The 19,590-nt window shown below is 34.3% G+C and overlaps 1 protein-coding gene across 5 annotated transcripts in view; it reads left to right on the top strand.

Moving 5' to 3' along the window:
* The window catches only part of LOC114343821 (hexokinase type 2), a 170,575-nt gene that overhangs the window by 134,817 nt on the left and 16,168 nt on the right, over window positions 1–19,590 (top strand). For 4 of the 5 annotated variants that reach the window (XM_028294835.2, XM_028294696.2, XM_028294897.2 and 1 more), the window contains 3 exons: window positions 4,300–4,462; window positions 5,460–5,815; window positions 12,021–12,120. In XM_028294835.2, the coding sequence (XP_028150636.1) occupies window positions 4,300–4,462; window positions 5,460–5,815; window positions 12,021–12,120 (619 nt within the window). Of the gene's footprint in view, window positions 1–4,299; window positions 4,463–5,459; window positions 5,816–10,752; window positions 10,853–12,020; window positions 12,121–19,590 lie in introns of all 5 variants that reach the window. The other variant, XM_028294765.2, reaches the window with a different exon arrangement.

The following is a 19,590-nucleotide window of genomic DNA, read 5'->3' on the forward strand; positions in this document are numbered from 1 at the left end:
AGGTGGTATCGCATTGAATCGCAGCGTCTAAACTGTTTCAACTTGTCATCACAACTAGTTGCTGTGACTTATCGTTGTGTTTAAACGATGCTTAATATGGTAATACTGTCAATACTTTCATGTGCTTTCTATTCCTATTGCATAAGTATTCTAAATTCGGCTAAACAATCTAAGTACATAATAGCAAAGTAACAGTAATTTCGCAACGTATTGTATGAACATTTGGTAACATTTTTTAACATTTCAGCTGACTGGTCCTTCGGAATTTCCTAATTAAATGTTATACGACAGCACGGCTAAAAAATTCGAAATTATTAACATAAATTATGGTGTAGAGGTGGGGCGAATCGTTCCTTTCAACGAGTCGACAGTTTTGTTACGATTCTGCTCGGATTCGGCCTACTTAATTATTTTATTCATCGTTCATTTTATTGATATAAATTTAATTTGAGCCCACTGTATAATACCGTTAGTATATTTTGTAGGGGCATGTGCACTGCAGCTCATTTTCCTTCTACTTCAATATAAGCTTGAACAAGTAACGGGTAAGCTCGAAGATGCTACTGCTATTACTAGTGTAGTAGTGGCATTGTCGTATCAATTATCATGATTAAGAAAAGAATGGATATAATTCACGAATGTAATCTAAACTGGTTACCCTTCTGAGTCGTTCCCATTGAAAGATTCCTTTGGTTTTGACTCACCTCTATTACGGACGGGGATATGAAAGACCCGCTCGTTAAAAATGCTTGCATTATCACGGTTGGTTTTTTACAACCTTTGAACAGGTTAGAAATGCGACATTTATAAGGTAGGTACACTACGCATTATAGAACATTCAGGTATGGCAGTGGCGGCTCGTGGCTTTAGGGACAGGGTCGGCAAGGTTTTGTCTCCTCAGATAGGTATGCCATCTAATTAAAAGGCTTCAATTTCATAGAAGATTTTTGGTTTTTGTTTTTTTTTAATTTTTTTTTATTTTTTTTGTTTTTTTTTTTGTAAACCTGTTTATAAATTAACTCTAGTCTATGTTGTTTCGAAGTAGCAAAATGGGTTATAACGTCATTGTAAAATTGATTTTTGTTTTGGAGAGGTTTTAAAAGTTTTTTTCTATTGACATTTGAGACAAGTTTGACATTATCTCTTGTTTTATGGTGTTTCGACAATACGTTTTGACTTTTTTGAGACAAGAGAAATCCCGTTCATTTGAGACAGAATTTGCCCATATTTGAGCACAATAATTTATTAAATTCGGGAACAGTTTGTTGTACCTAATGAATTGCAGTATATAAAATTAAACATATTTTGTAACTTATCCCACCTTCCGAAAATATTTAGATCAGCATATAAAACTGTTAATCCATTTTCTTATTTTATGTGAATAAAGAATGATGGATAATTTTTAATGAACTTGTCTAATAGATATTTTGAAAATTCCTTGTAAATAATAATTGAGTTATCCTTCCGCTCAAAAAGGTCCGGAACATTGTTTAAATAATCAAAATGTCAAAAAATTAAGAAAAACTTCGATTTTTTCTTCGTTTTTTGATCTTACCTTTCAAAGTACATATTCACTTCGGAGAAAAGTTACACTGACATGAAAGTTGGGTAACTAAATTTCCTGCAATATAGGATTGGTTAAAAGTTTTAAAAAGTGTCATCCTTGTTGCAATACAGCAATAATTGCGAAAAAAAACATAAAAAATAAGTATTCGCATTTTACGTTTTTCAACCATTTATGCTAACACTTACGACCTTCATATTTTAACCAGAAAACCTTTATGATATAATAAAACAATACTGTAAATTTCATTAAGATCGACATTTTGCAAAATAAATTTTGCAATCTAGCTTTTGCAAAAAAAAATTAATTTTTTCAAAATGTTGCAGTACTGACAATAAAGCAGATAGCAAGTTGATTTTTTTTACATATAGAAGAAAGGTACAGTATTCTTCTATACGTAAAAATAAATTCAACTTGCTGTCTGCTTTATTTTCAGTTCTGCAACATTTTGAAAAAATTAATTTTTTTGCGAAAGCTGGATTGCAAAATGTATCTTGCAAAATCTATTGAACCGATCTTAATGAAATTCACAGTATTTTTTTATTATATGATATAGTTTTTCTGGGTAAAATTATGAAGGTCTTAAGTGTAGCATAAGCGGTTGAAAAACGTAAAATGCGAAAACTTGTTTTTTATGATTTTTCGCATTTATTGCTATTTTGCAACAAGGGTGACAATTTTTAAAATTTTTAGCTAATCCTTTATTGTAGAAAATTTAATTACGCAACCTTTATGTCAGTACAACTTTTCTCGAAAATGAATACTTTTAAAGTTATAATCAAAAAATGAAGAAATAAATCGAATGTGTCCTTTATTTTTTGACATTTTGATTATTTAAACAATGTTCCGGACCTTTTTGAGTGGGAGGATAACTCAAATACTATTATATGAGTTATTTTCAAGCAATTTCTGCAAACAAATATGAGTCACCTCTCAACGTCCAAATTAAATCTCAACGTCCAAGTACGTGTTTTGTTGCCGTTTGCAGATCACCGCTGTGCTCGGCAGATTGTTTTTCTGCCGTACTTGTCATTCAAATAAATACGGGGAATGTATAATTGGTTGTCTATCGGCTAATATTCCATAGCGTCATATTACATGCAAATGCTCAACTGGGTACGGCTAGCCGAAGCGGGCCATGAAAATTCACACAATCGCAGTCGGGTGTATGGCTGGCTAGGATCCTTAATTTGAAAAGTCTCTTACGCACAACGCACAGGGATTACTTAACGTATCAGATCGTTCGAATTCTTTTAAAAACAATGAATAAAATTTAGTCTGTATTATCTCACAGATATTTTTTTTATTTCACAGAAACGAATATCATCAACTCTGATTAACTTATATATTTAAAAAAATCTATAATGTGTCCATAAATGTGTGGGTCGGCACTGCCGACCCTGACTAGCCGCCACTGAGGTATGGATCTGTCGTATTTTAATTGACATTGCATCATGTAATGTTATAGGTATTTAGTGGAAAGCCTGATAAATTTTGTACACAATTGAACGAATCGAGGAAATGAAAAAATTGTATAGTAAAATTGTGTGTATTTAACAGTATTTATTTCCTTAACTAAGCGCTTTCGACAAAATTGTCATCATCGGAGCTAATGCTACAATCAAAAAGGAATATAAATATGTCTAAGTACGAGAAATTTTTTTACTTACGTCAATAGAAAAAAGAAGTACCCCTACTAGAGTCATGTGCGCGAGCGTCTTGACTGAATCTATGTGCATTACAATATATATGTTGTATAAATATGTATGCACTCTAGTTGTCCTCCGTGCAACCCCCAAACAAAAAAAAAACATGAAAAAACGGCCACACAAACATTACAAACACATTAAATGTTTAAATACTTTTTACACACTTTGATATACAGTTTTTGATGATCCTACGAAACAAGTCAATATTGCAAATATACCAATTTTTTATTTCTGTTGCGAATAACGGAGAAATACATTGTTTAGCGCTATCAGTAAAACTCCCGCAGTTTAGATACTATTGTATTTAAAACTTTATGGTTTTATAGATTACAATACAAAAAACCGCCGATAAATATTAGTTCCTATAGTTCTTTATCAGCGAGGTCTAGATGGAATTTGATAAGATAGTTGTATTGATTTATTTCTAGTCAACAAAAATACTGTCAAAAGAATTTTATTTAGCGTATAACATTTTGACACCTTTAAGTCCTTTCAGTTAATGCATTTTTTTGTAATCCTTTCCTGCTTCTTATTTTCTTATTCTTGTCTAAGGTCTCAGAAGTGGCTCATTCAATCCATGTTCCGAAATTATTCCATTCATACTTTATACTTATTTCGCCATCATCATTATCAGTGGAAAGGAGCTCTTTATATTGTTTCACCCACCTATTTAATACGTTTATCTCTCAGCTTATGTTTACATATCTCAGCCTTGGTTTAAACTCTTTTCTTGCACTATTAATTATCTATAATTTTGATACTTTTCCTGAGTTTTTAGTACTATTTGCAGATTTTTGAGGAATTTAATATTGTGGAGGGTTGTTTTGATGCGTATCTCCTTAACATTTGAGATTCTAGCTCGAATCTTTGTGCCAGCTAGAAAGTAGTTTGAATTAATGTTGGCTCTTCGGTAGGTGTAGACATTCATTAGATTGGGGAAGTGTCTATCTCTAATTGTATATGTATTTATATAAGTATCTATAGTTAGTTATTTATTGAATATTAACTCTTTTTCATTATTTTCAGATAAGAGACAAATGCAGAGAGTTGATTTTAACCAATGAAAAACTACACAAATTGATGAAAGTATTTTTGGAAAATGTTCACAGAGGTTTGAAAAAAGAAACACACCCAACATCGATCGTGAAATGTTTTCCAACATACGTGCAAGATCTTCCAAACGGAACAGGTAAGATCTTGTATCCATTTCTTAATTTTTATATGCCCTGGGGGGTTTTAACCCCAAACTCCCCCCCCCCCGGGTGCGCCACTGATACAGCTGTGAAGACGATCTTTCCTTAGCAGTAGCTATAGCGCGCTTTGATTCCTTCTTTACTACCTCATATATCTCCTTCCGTATATCTCTTTCTATTTTATACCTTTCATACCTTTTTCTAGCCTCTTTCTTCTCTCTAACCTTCTGTCGCACATCATCTGCCGGATGCCCTTCCTGACGCAACCTTTCTCCTTTATCCGGGCTTGGGATCTGAGATCCACCCAGCAACTACCAAAGGCCTAGTTATTGACCAATTTATATAAATTGGCTTATAACATTTCCTCCATCTTATAATTGTGACATGTAGCTCTTTTAGGACGACAGACTCAGTAAAACACAGGGTAAAAACAAAGTAAATATATTTAGGATATTTAGGATAACATCATACTTATTACGGTCATCAAAACATAATAACAATATTAGAATAATACAATCCACAACACGGTATCTACCATAGCAATCACGCTACACGGAATCAATCTATCTACTCAGACTCGTAGCCCTCAATCAAACATCGACTTATCGATACGGTTCTCCGTCAATGCAGACGGAGGTGGCGGTTACCGCTCACTGCGGTTTCGGTTCCGATGGAACGCCTCCTCATCACAGAGCGCGCCCACCTCAGCAAAGTTCCAACTCAACCCCTTGCATCTCTGCCATTGAGCTCTTCTAGGTTCAACACTACAAGAAGCACTGGCTTTATGATTCTTTTCGCTCGTGGTGCGAGGTAATGGTGGTATGTAGGGGGACTGCGCCACTATGGACTTTCGTTCGATCTTCTGCGGTTGACCTGTCGAACGCTGGCTGCTGGCATTATATCATTACATAATAGTGATGTATTTTACATGATTGTTCTTACATCGTATGTGCTGCCAAATTTTACACATTTTTTTGTTCTTTTTTTTTGCAGAAAACGGCAAATTTCTAGCCCTAGACCTGGGTGGCACGAACTTCAGAGTCCTCCTCATCGAGCTCAGTGGCGAACACTTTGAAATGAAATCCAAGATCTTCGCCATTCCCCAACACATTATGTTAGGATCAGGCGAACAACTTTTCGATCACATCGCCGAGTGTCTGGCTATTTTCGTCAAAGAAGAGCAGGTGGCCGACCAAAAGCTACCTTTGGGTTTCACATTCAGTTTCCCCTTGTCGCAGAAAGGATTGACAGTTGGATACCTTGAAAGATGGACCAAGGGATTCAATTGCTCCAACGTAGTGGGAAACGACGTGGTGCAAATGTTGAACGAAGCTATTGAAAGACGTGGGGTAAGTTGTTTTTTTTGTGTTTATCAAAGATCACATCGAGAAAACTGGATTTGAGTCAAACGAAAAGAGATCAGTACATCTAATAAAGTTCTACTATTTTCTTGTGGCACGTCAGTGTAAGGATAACTTAAATATTTTTTTCTTGAAAACGAATTCCGGAGTAAAAATCGAAGTGTTAAATTTTTTAGTTAAAAATTTAATTTTCATTACAATCAATTGTAGCTTCTTTTGCCCTTTAATTCGTCCAGTTTTGAACATAGGCTTCCCCCAGTTTCCTGCATTCGCTTCTGTTTAGTGCTTTCTGTTTCCAGTGCGTTCCTCATATCTTTTTAATGGTCGTCTCCCCATCTCATTTGGGGCCGTCCTCTTGCTCTCTTTCCTGTCCGTGGCCTCCATTGTTGTATCGTGGTATTCCACCTACTGTCCGTTTGTCTGGCGTTATGACCTGCGAAGCTCCATTTTAGCCTGGCTATATGTTGTCCTGCGTCTTTGACTTTTGTTTTATTTCTACAAATAAAACAAAAACGAAATAAATAAAACAAAAATTGACACGTTAAAGGCAACCCGTCTCTCTTTTATTGAGGCAATTCGGACGTTTTTCGATTTCTATGGCTTCTCGGATAATTCTTGCTTTATAGAAACGAATGAGGGAAACTTGTATGTACATAGATGATGTTGGCGTAGAGCTAAAATTGGATAGAATGTTCATAGATTATATGGTGGACAGTTCTATTGGTTTGGCCTATGTAACCTCGTGGACAGTCTGCACAATGTATTTCATGAATCATATTGACTCGATCATAATATCTGTAATTGTTAGGTTTTTTTTGCTTGTCCGAAGTTTATTTTTTATCTGGACGCTTATGTTCACCCTTCGTAATGTTTTATATATAAAAAATATAGGGCTTCCCAATCACGATATAAGCCACAACACGTGTCAATGATAAACAGTCAAGAAAATCCATAATACGTATCTGGGAAATGTAAAAATAAATCGTCACTGAAAGATATAAATAGTTGCACTGCGATTCTTATCAATAAAACATCGCATCGCCTGTTTACTACATTTACGTCACAAATAAAATTATGAACCTATATATTTACTTTTATCTAGCTATATCTCTATTCAATTATTATTGTCTATTGCAGATGACGCAAAAACAAAAATGTGCCCCATTTAGAAACATACATCGATGTTCGATGCTCCTCCTATATCGGAAGGTGTCTTCTTTGCTCGTTATTCTCTGCGAACTTACGCTACTTTTTTCTGTCCCTAGCTAATTATTTGACTTCCTGCCACCATTTTCCTCTATTCTTCAATATTTCCATCACATTTTTATTCCAGGGTTTTCCTTGGTTTTTTCTGTTCTAGGCCTCTTCTGTTTTCCCTATCGGCCTCGCTTCCCATGTCATTTTAACTTGTCTGTTGTCATTCATTCTAAATAAGTGTCCAGTCCATTTTAATTTCTCTTCATGAATTTTTTCCTTTAATGTTTTTACTTTTAATTCTCTTCCTATATCATCGCTACGTCTTTTATCAGCTCTCTTAGCTCCCACGACTTTTCTTAAATACCTCGTTTCCGCGGCTTGCAATCTCTTTTCTTGTTTGTCGTTCAATGTCCAATTCTCTGCTCCATATGTAGTGATAGGTACGTAAATTGTTTTAAATATAACAATTTTTGTTTTCCTTGTTACTTCCTTTTTATTTAAGAAGTTTTTATATAGGGAATGATATGTTCTTGTGGCTGCTTTTATTCTATTTCCAATTTAATGATCCATTTTTAAGGTGGTGCATTAATTTCTTAGAGAAGTGTATAATTCTGGAGTTAATTTCTTTGTCGTCGCGTTAAAAAGTTATTTTATATGTTGCTGTTGCTTTTAGAAATAGACTTTCGTACTTTCCCGCTGAAATGCCTGTCGACTATGGCATTTTACTTATGGGTTCGTTATTGTTATTAACATAAGAAAAAATTGTATAAAACTCGATTATTTTAAACCGTTTACTTTGTCTTTGTAAGAACGAGCATATCATTTTCTTTCTTTTTATATCATAAACATTTTATCCGCTCTAATGTTATAAAAAAACCGACAACTAACCGCAAACTATTTATAAAATTGCTTGGCGTGTTTATCTAATAGAAGATAAATACTATTATTCATATAAAAAGTGGCATATCACAACAAAATAATTATAATGACTCAGTACAACTAACTTAAATTTCCAGTTTCTCGATGTACTTAATGTGGGTTTTCGATAAAAGTACACACTCATTATACAATTTTTATTATGGAGTTTTAAAATAAATATGTATATGAAGGTGACTATTAAAAATGGAAATGTCATGAGTTGTTTTTTTTACGTATATACATGTAAATTGTTGGCACTGATTAAACAATTGCGTAAAAAATATTTGCCGATTTCGTGACAACCATAATTTATTTTTTTAAATCTTTTGTTGTTTATTTTTTGCGAAATTACAGTCTATATTCAATTTGGAAATGTATAATAGAGCAGTTCTTATAGCAGAAGATTACAACAGCCTCTATACAGGGCTGTTCACAGCAAAAAAATCATTCTTGTACAAGAATTTATAAATAGAAACTTAAACGTGTACTTTTAACATTTATATCATAAATACCTATTTCAATGCATTTCTCGTTTAAAATCGAACGAGAGGGCGCGCATACAGACAATTTCTACGTAGATTACGTACATTAAAACGCATGCATTGGGCACGGGAAACGCTATGTGTTTATAGCTTTGTTTAACAATAAAAAAATTAATTTTTAGCAATGCAAATAATCAAAACCGATAGAATTTGACTTGTACTTTCAAATGCAGTAAGCAGAATTGCTATTTTATTTTTTAATCAAAAGTTATTCGGGTTCAAAAATTGCAGTTTTTCGATTTTTTGAAAGTTCAACCGCGTTTATCTCGAAAACTGTGCATCCTACGAAAAAACTTGCTAGAACATTTTTTGCTTAGAATCACCCAAAAAATACAAAAAAAGTTTTGTTTTGCGAAATATCGCTGTTATGTAATTCCTTAAGTTCTTTGTTTATAAAAACCTTATCAACATCCGGATCAACTGTTACCCAAAAAATTCGTGTTCTACGGGTCAAAATACATAAAAAACTTGGGTAAGTCCATCTGAATTAAGGAGGCCGTTGTACCCCCTGGCGACAGGACTAAAATAAACTGAATGGAATTGTAATACCAACAAATGAACAACAAGCTTTTAGGCCGGGAAGATAATGCACCAACGCTATATTTATAATGAGACAAGCGCAAGAGAACACTATAGACTACACTAAAGCACTAGACTACAACAAACCGGCATATTTATGTTCCGTCGACGTTAAGAACGCATTTGACAAGGTCAAATTAAAGGACGTTATCCACTTATTGTACGCGAGAGATAGATTCCTCTAAGAATAATAAAAACGATCGAGAATATTGTACCAAACAACACAATAAAAGAGAAGTAGAAGAAGGAATAACTGCCCCAATTGGAGCTGGCAATGAAATAAGACAGGGGATTCCCTGAGCTCTATATTATTCAACATGATCTTAGATAAAATAATAAAGAAAATAAGAACGGGAAAAGGATACCCAATGGGAGAACAACAACATAAATAATCTGTTATGCAAACGACGCAATACTAAATAAAGATCAATCTCTCAAAATGAAGATTATTTTAGTGAGGCAAATAAAAAGGGAGCACTGGCAGAGTTTCTCAAAATAGATGGAACACGACTTCTACGGAACACAAAAAAGTATGGAGACTGATCAGAGGGCAAAGAAAGGAGATGAACGAATTAATAAAAGCGAAACACATTCAGAAGGAAACATGTGCAGACTACTTCCGATCTCTATTTGCTAAAGGCGACGATAATGAACCACCAACACCTGAAGTTACAACAAACGAAGAAATAAACATCGATGAGGGAGAGGTAAAGGAAGCATTAAAGTACGGAGGACAAGATCTAACTAAACAACTATTAAAACTAATACAAAAAATAATAGAACAAAACAGAATACCACAAGATTGGAGATCAAGCATCCTAATACCTCTCTTCAAAAAAGGAGACAAATCGGACCCCGAGAATTACAGAAGAATTAACTTATTAAACACAACATTACAGTTAACAACCAAAGTGATAACAAACAAATTGAATGAAATTATAACATTAGCAGAAGAACAACAAGGTTTTAGGTCGGGAAGGTCATGCACTGACGCTATATTTATAATGAGGCAAGTTCAAGAGAAATCGGTGGAATACAACAAACCGGCATATTTATGTTTCGTGGACCTTAAGAAAGCATTGGACAGGGTCACATTAAAGGAGGTTATCCATTTGTTATACTCGAAAGAGGTACCTCTAGGAATAATTAAAACGATCGAAAACATCTACCAGAACAACACAAATAATCTCTCAAAGTGAAGATGATTTACAACGTATGCTGCACCAATTCAACATAATCGCCAGAAAATTTAACATGTTAATTTCTTTACAAAAGACAAAATGCATGGTTATAACAGCAGATCCAATAAGATGTAAATTTGAGCTGGAAGGTCAGATAATAGAACAAGTGATGGAGTTTTAATACCTAGGCCTCACACGATCTAGCAATGGAAAGCTCGAAAGTGGAACTTCAAGTGAATAAAGCAAAAAGAGTCGTAGAAATAAAAGGGTCTTAAGGATTCCTCATGAGCTTAGAGAACAGCAAACATTTTTAGGCTTCAGTCTGGCTTCAGCAAAGTACAATGTACAGGTTATTTAGAGTTTAACAATAAATTGAAAAGAGATCAATTTTATAGTGATTTATAATTTGCAGATATAAGGTTTAGATCATAGAAATTCCATTTGATAGCTATTATATATTTTTTTAATAACTGTTGTATCACAATATACATATTACAGTGTATTTCAGGACTTCGAAATATCAGTCATGGCAATATTGAACGATTCCACTGGCACTCTAATGTCCTGTGCTTGGTTGAATCGTCAGTGCCGAATTGGTGCCATCGTTGGTGAGTTGTAAAATCAGTTTTAAGCACAATGCTACTATAGCACACACACGGACGGAATGTGCATGAAGGGTATCACCATAGGTTTAAAAGAAAATGTCTTGAATCTGTACATTTGGGTTAAGCGTAGCACCTTTTTAATACACTCATGGACAAAACTATGGAATATTGGGAAATTATCATGTCAAGGGAAATTTTCTGTTCTACAATCCTCAGTGCCATAGAAGTGGTATAGAAATAGGATTTCTTTTTCGAATGTGATGTTTTTAAGTGTCATATAAATTCTCGATGGGATTTAAATCTGGGCTATATGATGGCCAATGTAATATTTTAAATTGAATATCTTTAAGGTAAGTATTCACTGTTCTAGTGACATGAGGAATCTGGCATGTCCAATCTGACTGACAAATCACAAAACATGATCTTCGAAAATGTTTTCAATGTACATGTCAGCTGTCATTTGCTCAATCACCTCCACAAATTCGGCATGTTCTCTCCAAGCAATACCGCTCCATAGCACTATGCCGCCACCACCAAAATTAACCCTCTGTATGAGGTTACATCTGGCATACCGTTCACCATATGGAAGCAAGATTTACAAGACTTCGTCTACAGAAGAATTGGCAAACAGCATGTCAGTTGTAACCTCATACAGAACGTTAGTTTTGGTGGCGGCATAGTGCTATGGACTGGTATTGCTTGAAAAGGACATACCGAACTTGTGGAGGTGATTGGGTGAATGACAGCTGACATAACCATATGCCAGCCATATTGCATATGACATATTCGTGCTGATGCACGATAACGCACGTCCTCATGTCGCTAGAATAGTGAATACTTACCTTGATGAGATTCAACTTGAAAATTGTATTGACCACCATATAGCCCAGATTTAAATCCCATCGAGAATTTATATGATATTTTAAATCAACGCATTTGGAAAAGAAAACCTATTTCTATGACACTTGGAGGGCTAAGGATTGCAGCACAAAAAAGTCACTTCATATAAGAATTTCAAACTATTCCATATTTTTGCCCATGAGTGTATCATCTAAATCTAGACCAAATCTTATATACTTAGTCCATTTTAAATATTTAGTCTACATTTGAATGCAGCTTTATTATAGTTTCACATAGATTTATGCATGCCTTTTATTTCTTTTATTTATAGGACGTACAGATTGAGATATGTGCTATTTTGAATGACACTACAGGAACACTAATGTCTTGCGCTTGGAAAAATCACTCAACACGGATAGGTTCTATTGTGGGTAGGTGAAATTTTTAACAAAACTTTTAACACATTATTTATTATTATGCTATGAATTTTCAATTGTACTACCATACCAACAAAAATATATACAGAGCTAAAATTAAATCGAAAAATGCATTCTAAGTATTCTATTTGTTTCGGCTATCGATTAATAGATATAAAGATATACATATTTCGTATATTTTGACGTATCGCTGTCATTTGTGGCTTAGTAGTGTGTGTCCGTTTTTTAGTGTAGGAAACAGAGGTTGAACCTTGCAAAATGGACACAAGTCCGGTTTTATTTTTTTTCTGGCATATCAAGGGGTGCTTATTATCAGACTAACTTTTTCTGAAAAAATTTCGCCCCGGAACCCCCCTTTTCACCCCTTTAAAGGGGGTAATTTATGGTTTTTGCAGAACGTAGCCCTTCCTGTACCTTTAACAAAAAATTTCTTTTATAGAAATATGAAGAGGACTATATTTTCTACGATTTATTTCCGACAGCGTCTCTCTATCATCCACCGTTTAGCAAGGGTGGCGCTCCAAAGTTGACAAGTTTTTAAAAAAGATGTTTTTAGAAAAAATATATTTTTCGCTAACTGTAACGGAAATTAAAAAGAAATGCTACGGAGATTATTCACAAATATATGATTGATTTTTTCGTATAGGTTTCACTTAAGGATAATTGCCCTTTTTTTAATTACAGGGTGTTAAATTTTAAAAAACCCCTTTTTATACCATCTGAACCGTTTATGCTAGAGTAAAAAGACTTTCAGCGATTACCCATGTACTGGTGTTATTTACAAATTTGTATAATGCAGCCCCATTTTTTCCCCGGAACCACCCAAAAAAGAAGAAGAATTAATAAATAAAGTGATTTTCTTGGAATCCTTCACACACAATGCCCTTCATTAATATGCTTCATATATCATTTTGTGCAAGTTATTATTACCCATGCATGGACACTAAACGCGATTTCCTAGTGCAACCCTTGTAGCCAAAAACAATAAATAAAATGGGGGGTTAAAATTTTTTTTTTGTTTTTTGCTTTTTTATCCATATGGGCATATGCTTCATCAATAGTGCTTTTCAAAAATATATATGGTTATTGCAACATCCCTGCGCAAACCACCCCTATCCTTGAAAATATACTGCAGAAACTACCCCTATACCTTATCCAGCATGTTTTTACGATTTTCTCATTACCTATTCATTTTTTTTAAACAAAACTTATACAAGGTTAAAGACCACTATTTACTCTAAAAATTAGGTCCTATTCATTTTTTTCGTTTAAGCAACCGTTACGGCACAGTGGCGCCGTAAACCTCATATATGCTTTGACGGGCTCCAGTTTTTGTTTATTTTTTGGTCATCTGTTTGTTTTATTGATAAAGTACTTATGTAAAATAAAACAACACAGTGTAACCTACAAATCATGACCTATGCACATTTTACATTCTTTGCTCCCCAAAGCTACAGTGGTGGCCCAAAATAAATTTTTTCATATTTTTGCCACCTACACGCATTTTATTGCGTTAATGCTACCTTAATAGCACAATATTCACCCCTAAGTGGTCGCTAAGCAGTGGCGGATCCAGGGAGGGGTGATGTGGGCGATCACCCCCACCTCTCTCAAACCAAGTGATATTATATTTGAAGATTATAAAAATATTCATTTTTTTATAGAAATACTTATATAATATTAATATTATTTTTATAAGAATGACTTTTTATGCTTTAGCGACAGTAGCGGATCCAGCATCGTTAAGAGGGGGGTGCCAATTGGTTAAATTTCTATAAAAATAAATGAATATTTTTATAATCTTTGAATATAATATGACTTGGTTTGAGAGGGGGGGGAGGTGTTCACCCCCATCACCCCTCCCTGGATCCACCACTGCGTAGCGACCACCTAAGGGTAAATATTGTGCTGTTAAGGTAGCATTAATGCAATAAAATGCGTGTAGGTGGCGAAAATATGCAAAAATTTATTTTGGGCCACCACTGTGGCTTTGGGGAGCAAAGAATGTAAAATGTGCATAAGTCATAATTTGTAGGTTACACTGTGTTGTTTTATTTTGCATAAGTACTTTATCAATAAAACGAACAGATGACGAAAAAAAAAACAAAAACTGGAGCCCGCCAAAGCATATATGAGGTTTACGGCGCCACTGTGCCGTAACCGTTGCTTATACGAAAAAATGAATAGGACATAATTTTTAGAGTAAATAGTGGTCTTTAACCTTGTATAAGTTTTGTTTAAAAATAATACATAGGTAATGAGAAAATCGTAAAAACATGCTCGCCAAGGGATAGGGGTAGTTTCTGCAGTAAATTTTCAAGGATAGGGGTGGTTTTCGCAGGGATGTTGCAATAACCATATATATTTTTGAAAAGCACTATTGATGAAGCATATGCCCATATGGATCAAAAAGCAAAAAACAAAAAAAAATTTTCAACCCCCCATTTTATTTATTTTTTTTTGCTTAAGGGGTTGCACTAGGAAATTGCTTTTGGTGTCCATGCATGGGTAATAATAACGTCCACAAAATGATGTATGCAGCATATTAATAAAGGGCATTGTGTGTGAAGGATTCCAAGAAAATCAATTTATTTATTAATTCTTCTTTTTTTTGGGGTGGTTCCGGGGAAAAAATGGGGGTGCATTATACAAATTTGTAAATAGCACCAGTACATGGGTAATCGCTGAAAGTCTTTTTACTCTACCATAAACGGTTCAGATGGTATAAAAAGAGGTTTTTTACAATGTAACACCCTGTAATTAAAAAAAGGGCAATTATCCTTAAGTAAAACCTATACCAAAAAATCAGTCAATTATTTGTGAATAATTGCCGCAGGATTTCTTCTTAATTTCCGTTACAGTTAGGGAAAAATATATTTTTTTAAAAACATCTTTTTTAAAAACTTGTCAACTTTAGGGCGCCACCCCCGCTAAACGATGGAAGATAGAGAGATGGTGTTGGAAATAAATCGTAGAAAATATAGTCCTCTTCATATTTCTATAAAAGAAATTTTTTGTAAAAGTTACAGGAAGGGCTACTTTCCGCAAAAACTACAAATTACCCCCTTTAAAGGGGTGAAAAGGGAGGTTCCGGGGCGAAATTTTTTCAGAAAAAGTTAGTCTTATAATAAGCACCCCTTGATATACCAGAAAAAAAATAAAACCGGACTTGTGTCCATTTTGCAAGGTTCAACCTTTGTTTCCTACACTATTTATGATTTACAGCCTTTATAATATAAAGTTTAACATTTAGTATGATATAATCGATCCAAAAGATGGCATAACCCAGACATCCAAAGTGAAAGTTATCCTCCAACACCAAATTGTTCTATATGGTCCACATAATGTTCAGAAAAAAGTCACACCATTTTGAGTTCGGGTTTGGGGGGGGGGGGGGGGGGAGAAATCGGTAAATTCATAGTTTTTTATTTTTTAAGTTTTTCGTCAATATTTCTAAAACTATGCGGTTTAGCATGAACAACCTTCTATACAAAAATGTTCTACATTAAATTTGAAATAAAAAAGATATTATGCATAATCCTTATAAAATGAACGGTTCCAAAGTTACGGAGGTAGTATAGTATAATTGGTCCAAAAAAGGCCTAACCCAGACATCCAAAGTAAAAGTTTTCTTTCAACACCAAATTGTTCTATATGGTCCACATATTGTTCAGTAAAGTAAAAGGTTACACCATTTTGAGCTTCCGGTTTGGGGGGGGGGGGGGAGATGGGGGAGAAGTCCGTAAATTAGTAGTTTTTTACGTTTTTCGTCAATATTTCTAAAACTGTGCTTTAGCGTAAACAATGTTCTATAAAAAAATGTTCTACATGAAATTTAAAACAAAAAAGGTCCTATACATAATTGTTATAAAATCAACGGTTCCAGAGTTACGGAGGGTGAAAAGTGGAGGTTTTCGATACTTTTTATATTTTTGGGACAATTGATGATGATTTTGGGTGGTGAGGTTGACGTTTCTTTAAGGGCTTATCACTAACATACCATCGGCCATTGAAATAGCAAATTTTTATGACAATTATGTATATTACTTTTTTTTTTTTTAATTTTATGTAGAACATTTTTGTATAGAACATTCTTTACGCTAAAGCATAGTTTTAGAAATATTGACGACAAACGTAAAAAAACTAATAATATACCGACTTCTCCCCCATATCCCTCCCAAACCGGACGCTCAAAATGGTGTAACTATTTACTGAACAATATGTGGACCATATAGAACAATTTGGTGTTGAAGGAAAACTTTTACTTTGGATGTTTGGGTTATGCCTTTTTTTGGACCAATATTATATATTATACTACCTCCGTAACTTTCTAACCGTTCATTTTAGTAGGACCTTTTTTATTTTAAATTTAATATAGAACATTTTTGTATAGAAGGTTGTTCAAAACTTCAAAACTTCAAAACAAACTATACCGCATAGTTTTAGAAATATTGACGGAAAACGTAAAAAACTACGAATTTACCGATTTCTCCCCCCTCTCCCCCCCAAACCCGACGCTCAAAATGGTGTAACTTTTTTCTGAACATTATGTGGACCATATAGAACAATTTGGTTTTGAAGGATAACTTTCGCTTTGGATGTCTGGGTTTGGGTCTAGTTATACCATACTAATTGTTTGTGAATTTTTTTGTGACTCTACATTTCATATTTTCTTACTTCATATATTTTGACAAATGACAATTATTGACGAATGGGTCTGAACCTGGCTATCTATGGTATCTATTAATCTATTCGTTTGGTAGTTTGGTATTGAGATGGAGAGAAAGAGATAGAGAGGAAGATATAGAGAGAAACAGAGAGAGAGAGAGAGAAAGAGAAAGATGGAGAGAGAAAGATGGAGAGAGAGAGAGAAAGATGGAGAGAGAGAGAGAAATATGGAGAGAGAGAGAAAGATGGAGAGAGAGAGAAAGATGGAGAGAGAGAGAGAGAATAATATGAGATAGTACATCATTGTCAAGTTGCCCTTGGTGAGGTGACTATTACCGAAATAGATTTCTTATAAAAAATGGAAATAATTTCTAAGAAATGACCTAACGCTCTTCTTCTTATAACTCTCCATTCCTTATGTTGGCTGTCATCATAGCTATCTTTACTTTATTTGTCTCAGGCAAATACGTATTAACTCTCCATTCCTTATGTTGGCGGTCATCATGGCTATCTTTACTTTATTTGTCTCATTCAAATATGTCTCCATTCCTTATGTTGGCGGTCATCATGGCTATTTTTACTTTATTTGTCTCAGCAAATAAGTCTTAGGCTTAGCTTACTTCTTCCCGGCCCACTCTTCCAATACTTAAATTTTAAGTTTTTATCTCTCAGAATTGTAAAATTCTGATGACGAAATTGTGAAGTGCGATGACGAATTGTGAAATGTGATGACGATTAGTACAATCGTAGCATAGTAGTAAATCCTAATATTAACCACTAATAATCTAAAACCAATAATCTCATGATTAAGTAGTATTTTGTGATTTTTTAAATTTTTGTCTGACATAAATATAAAGTATTGTTCTGTATAATATAAACACTGCATAAAAATAGTTTAATGCTTATACAAAAATAAATTTTACATTAATATTTCTTCGCCATTATTTGCTCTACTTTTATGAGGCGGCCTCATTGTGTGTAGATGTCCCTGATCCGATTCCTGCCAGTTTACCGTATTAATTCTGCCATGTGCTTTACTTGACTATACTTTCCTAGCTGTAGTTATTTTTGAATCCAGGCTCTCATTGACTCACAGACCCAAGTAATTTTTTTTATCCTCTTTTAGCAAATATATATCTCTTTATTTGCTATGTATTCCTGGCATCTTGGCACCAAATATCAGTGTAACACTGATATGTTTCGCCAGTATATCGAGTTACTCTTGCTATTGTCACAATACTCTAGAAACTACCTTCGGCTTAGGACTCATAGTAAGAACACCCGTAACCGCTTGACTATCTATGCATCTTTTGATCTGCTCTTGCAAAAATCTTTGCCTGGAATGCAGAGGTATATTCTCCTTCTTCTTCTTTAAGTACCGTCTCTCAATCGGAGGTTAGATATAATCATTACTATCTTTACTCTATCTACCGCTGCTCTGAGAGTTTTATGGAACTGTATTTAAACCTGGAAATGTATTTCATATCGCTGTTCCATCATTAGGTGTCCCAGATATTGTAACTTTCTTATTTTTATTGTGTTTACTATTTCCTATTTTTTGTCCATTTCTCGCAATTCTTCCGTGTTAATTTTCTTCTGTCTCCATGCCATTCTAAGTATCCTTCTGTACCACCACATTTCAAATGACTGTAGCTTATTTGTATGTGTTCTTGCTTCAATGTCCAGCTTTCAAGTCCATATTGCAGTATCGAAAACACGTAGCATATACATTTGGGACCAAATGTAAAACTGACAACAGCGCTCCGTCATATTTTTCAACCCTCACTAAGTTGTAAAGAGTAGTTTTTGATTTGGTTTTTTTGTGGATCTATAAATAGTAATATAATTTGAGCTTCTGAAAGTCTGGTTTCTTTTCTAACAGATGTTTTTAACATACCACCGTGTTGCTCCTTAATAATCTACAACTTGACTATGACTAATGGCTTGCTTATCTCACTGACTCATTTAATATTCCTGGAGAGAATAAAAAATAATACATAACAAAAATGTGCTAGAGGTATCGTTAAGGTATATCACTGGAATGTTTACAAGCATTTAGATTATTATTTTGAATAGCATGTGCATTGTTTTGCATGACAATTATATGCAGCATGATTTGTATAAAGTATAAATAGCACTTTGTATGATAACCAAACGAGTAGCTACCTTAACAAATGAATGTAAGTTAAAAAAAACAATAAGAAGTTTTGCATCCGAAAATCTAAAACCTCTATCGATGGAACCAAGTTTCCGGTGACAACCTGAATTCGTGCCTTCTTAAATTTGCAAGGCAAACGAACATAAATAAAGCAGACTAGGGGGAATCTAAAATTGCATTCTACATCCCGTCAATTCATCTAGGTAAAATTCTATCAAATCTTGGTTGCTTATACTCAGATAGGAGTAGAACTAAAAGAAAATGAAAGGCAGTTAATATTTCATCCCCTTGCAAAGTCAACCACCATCTTCTTACGTTCGTTTCACCCTTTTGAGATCTTCAGAGAGGCCTGTGGTCTACTCTGAATCGTAACGAAAACCAACTGTCTTACTAAGTAAAAATTATATAATTTTGCGTAGCAAGACGGTTGATTTTCGTTACGATTCAAACCACAGGCCTCTCTGAAGATCCCAAATGGGTGAAACGAACGTAAGAAGATGGTGGTTGCCTTTGAAAGGGGATGAAATATTAACTGCCTTTCATTTTCATTTTTTTTTTTAGTTCTACTCCTATCTCAGTATAAGGAACCAAGATTCGACTGAATTTTACGTCGATAAATTGACGGATTGTGGAATGCA

Source organism: Diabrotica virgifera, chromosome 5 (assembly GCF_917563875.1).
Source record: "Diabrotica virgifera virgifera chromosome 5, PGI_DIABVI_V3a".
In the NCBI taxonomy this organism is placed as follows: domain Eukaryota; kingdom Metazoa; phylum Arthropoda; class Insecta; order Coleoptera; family Chrysomelidae; genus Diabrotica; species Diabrotica virgifera.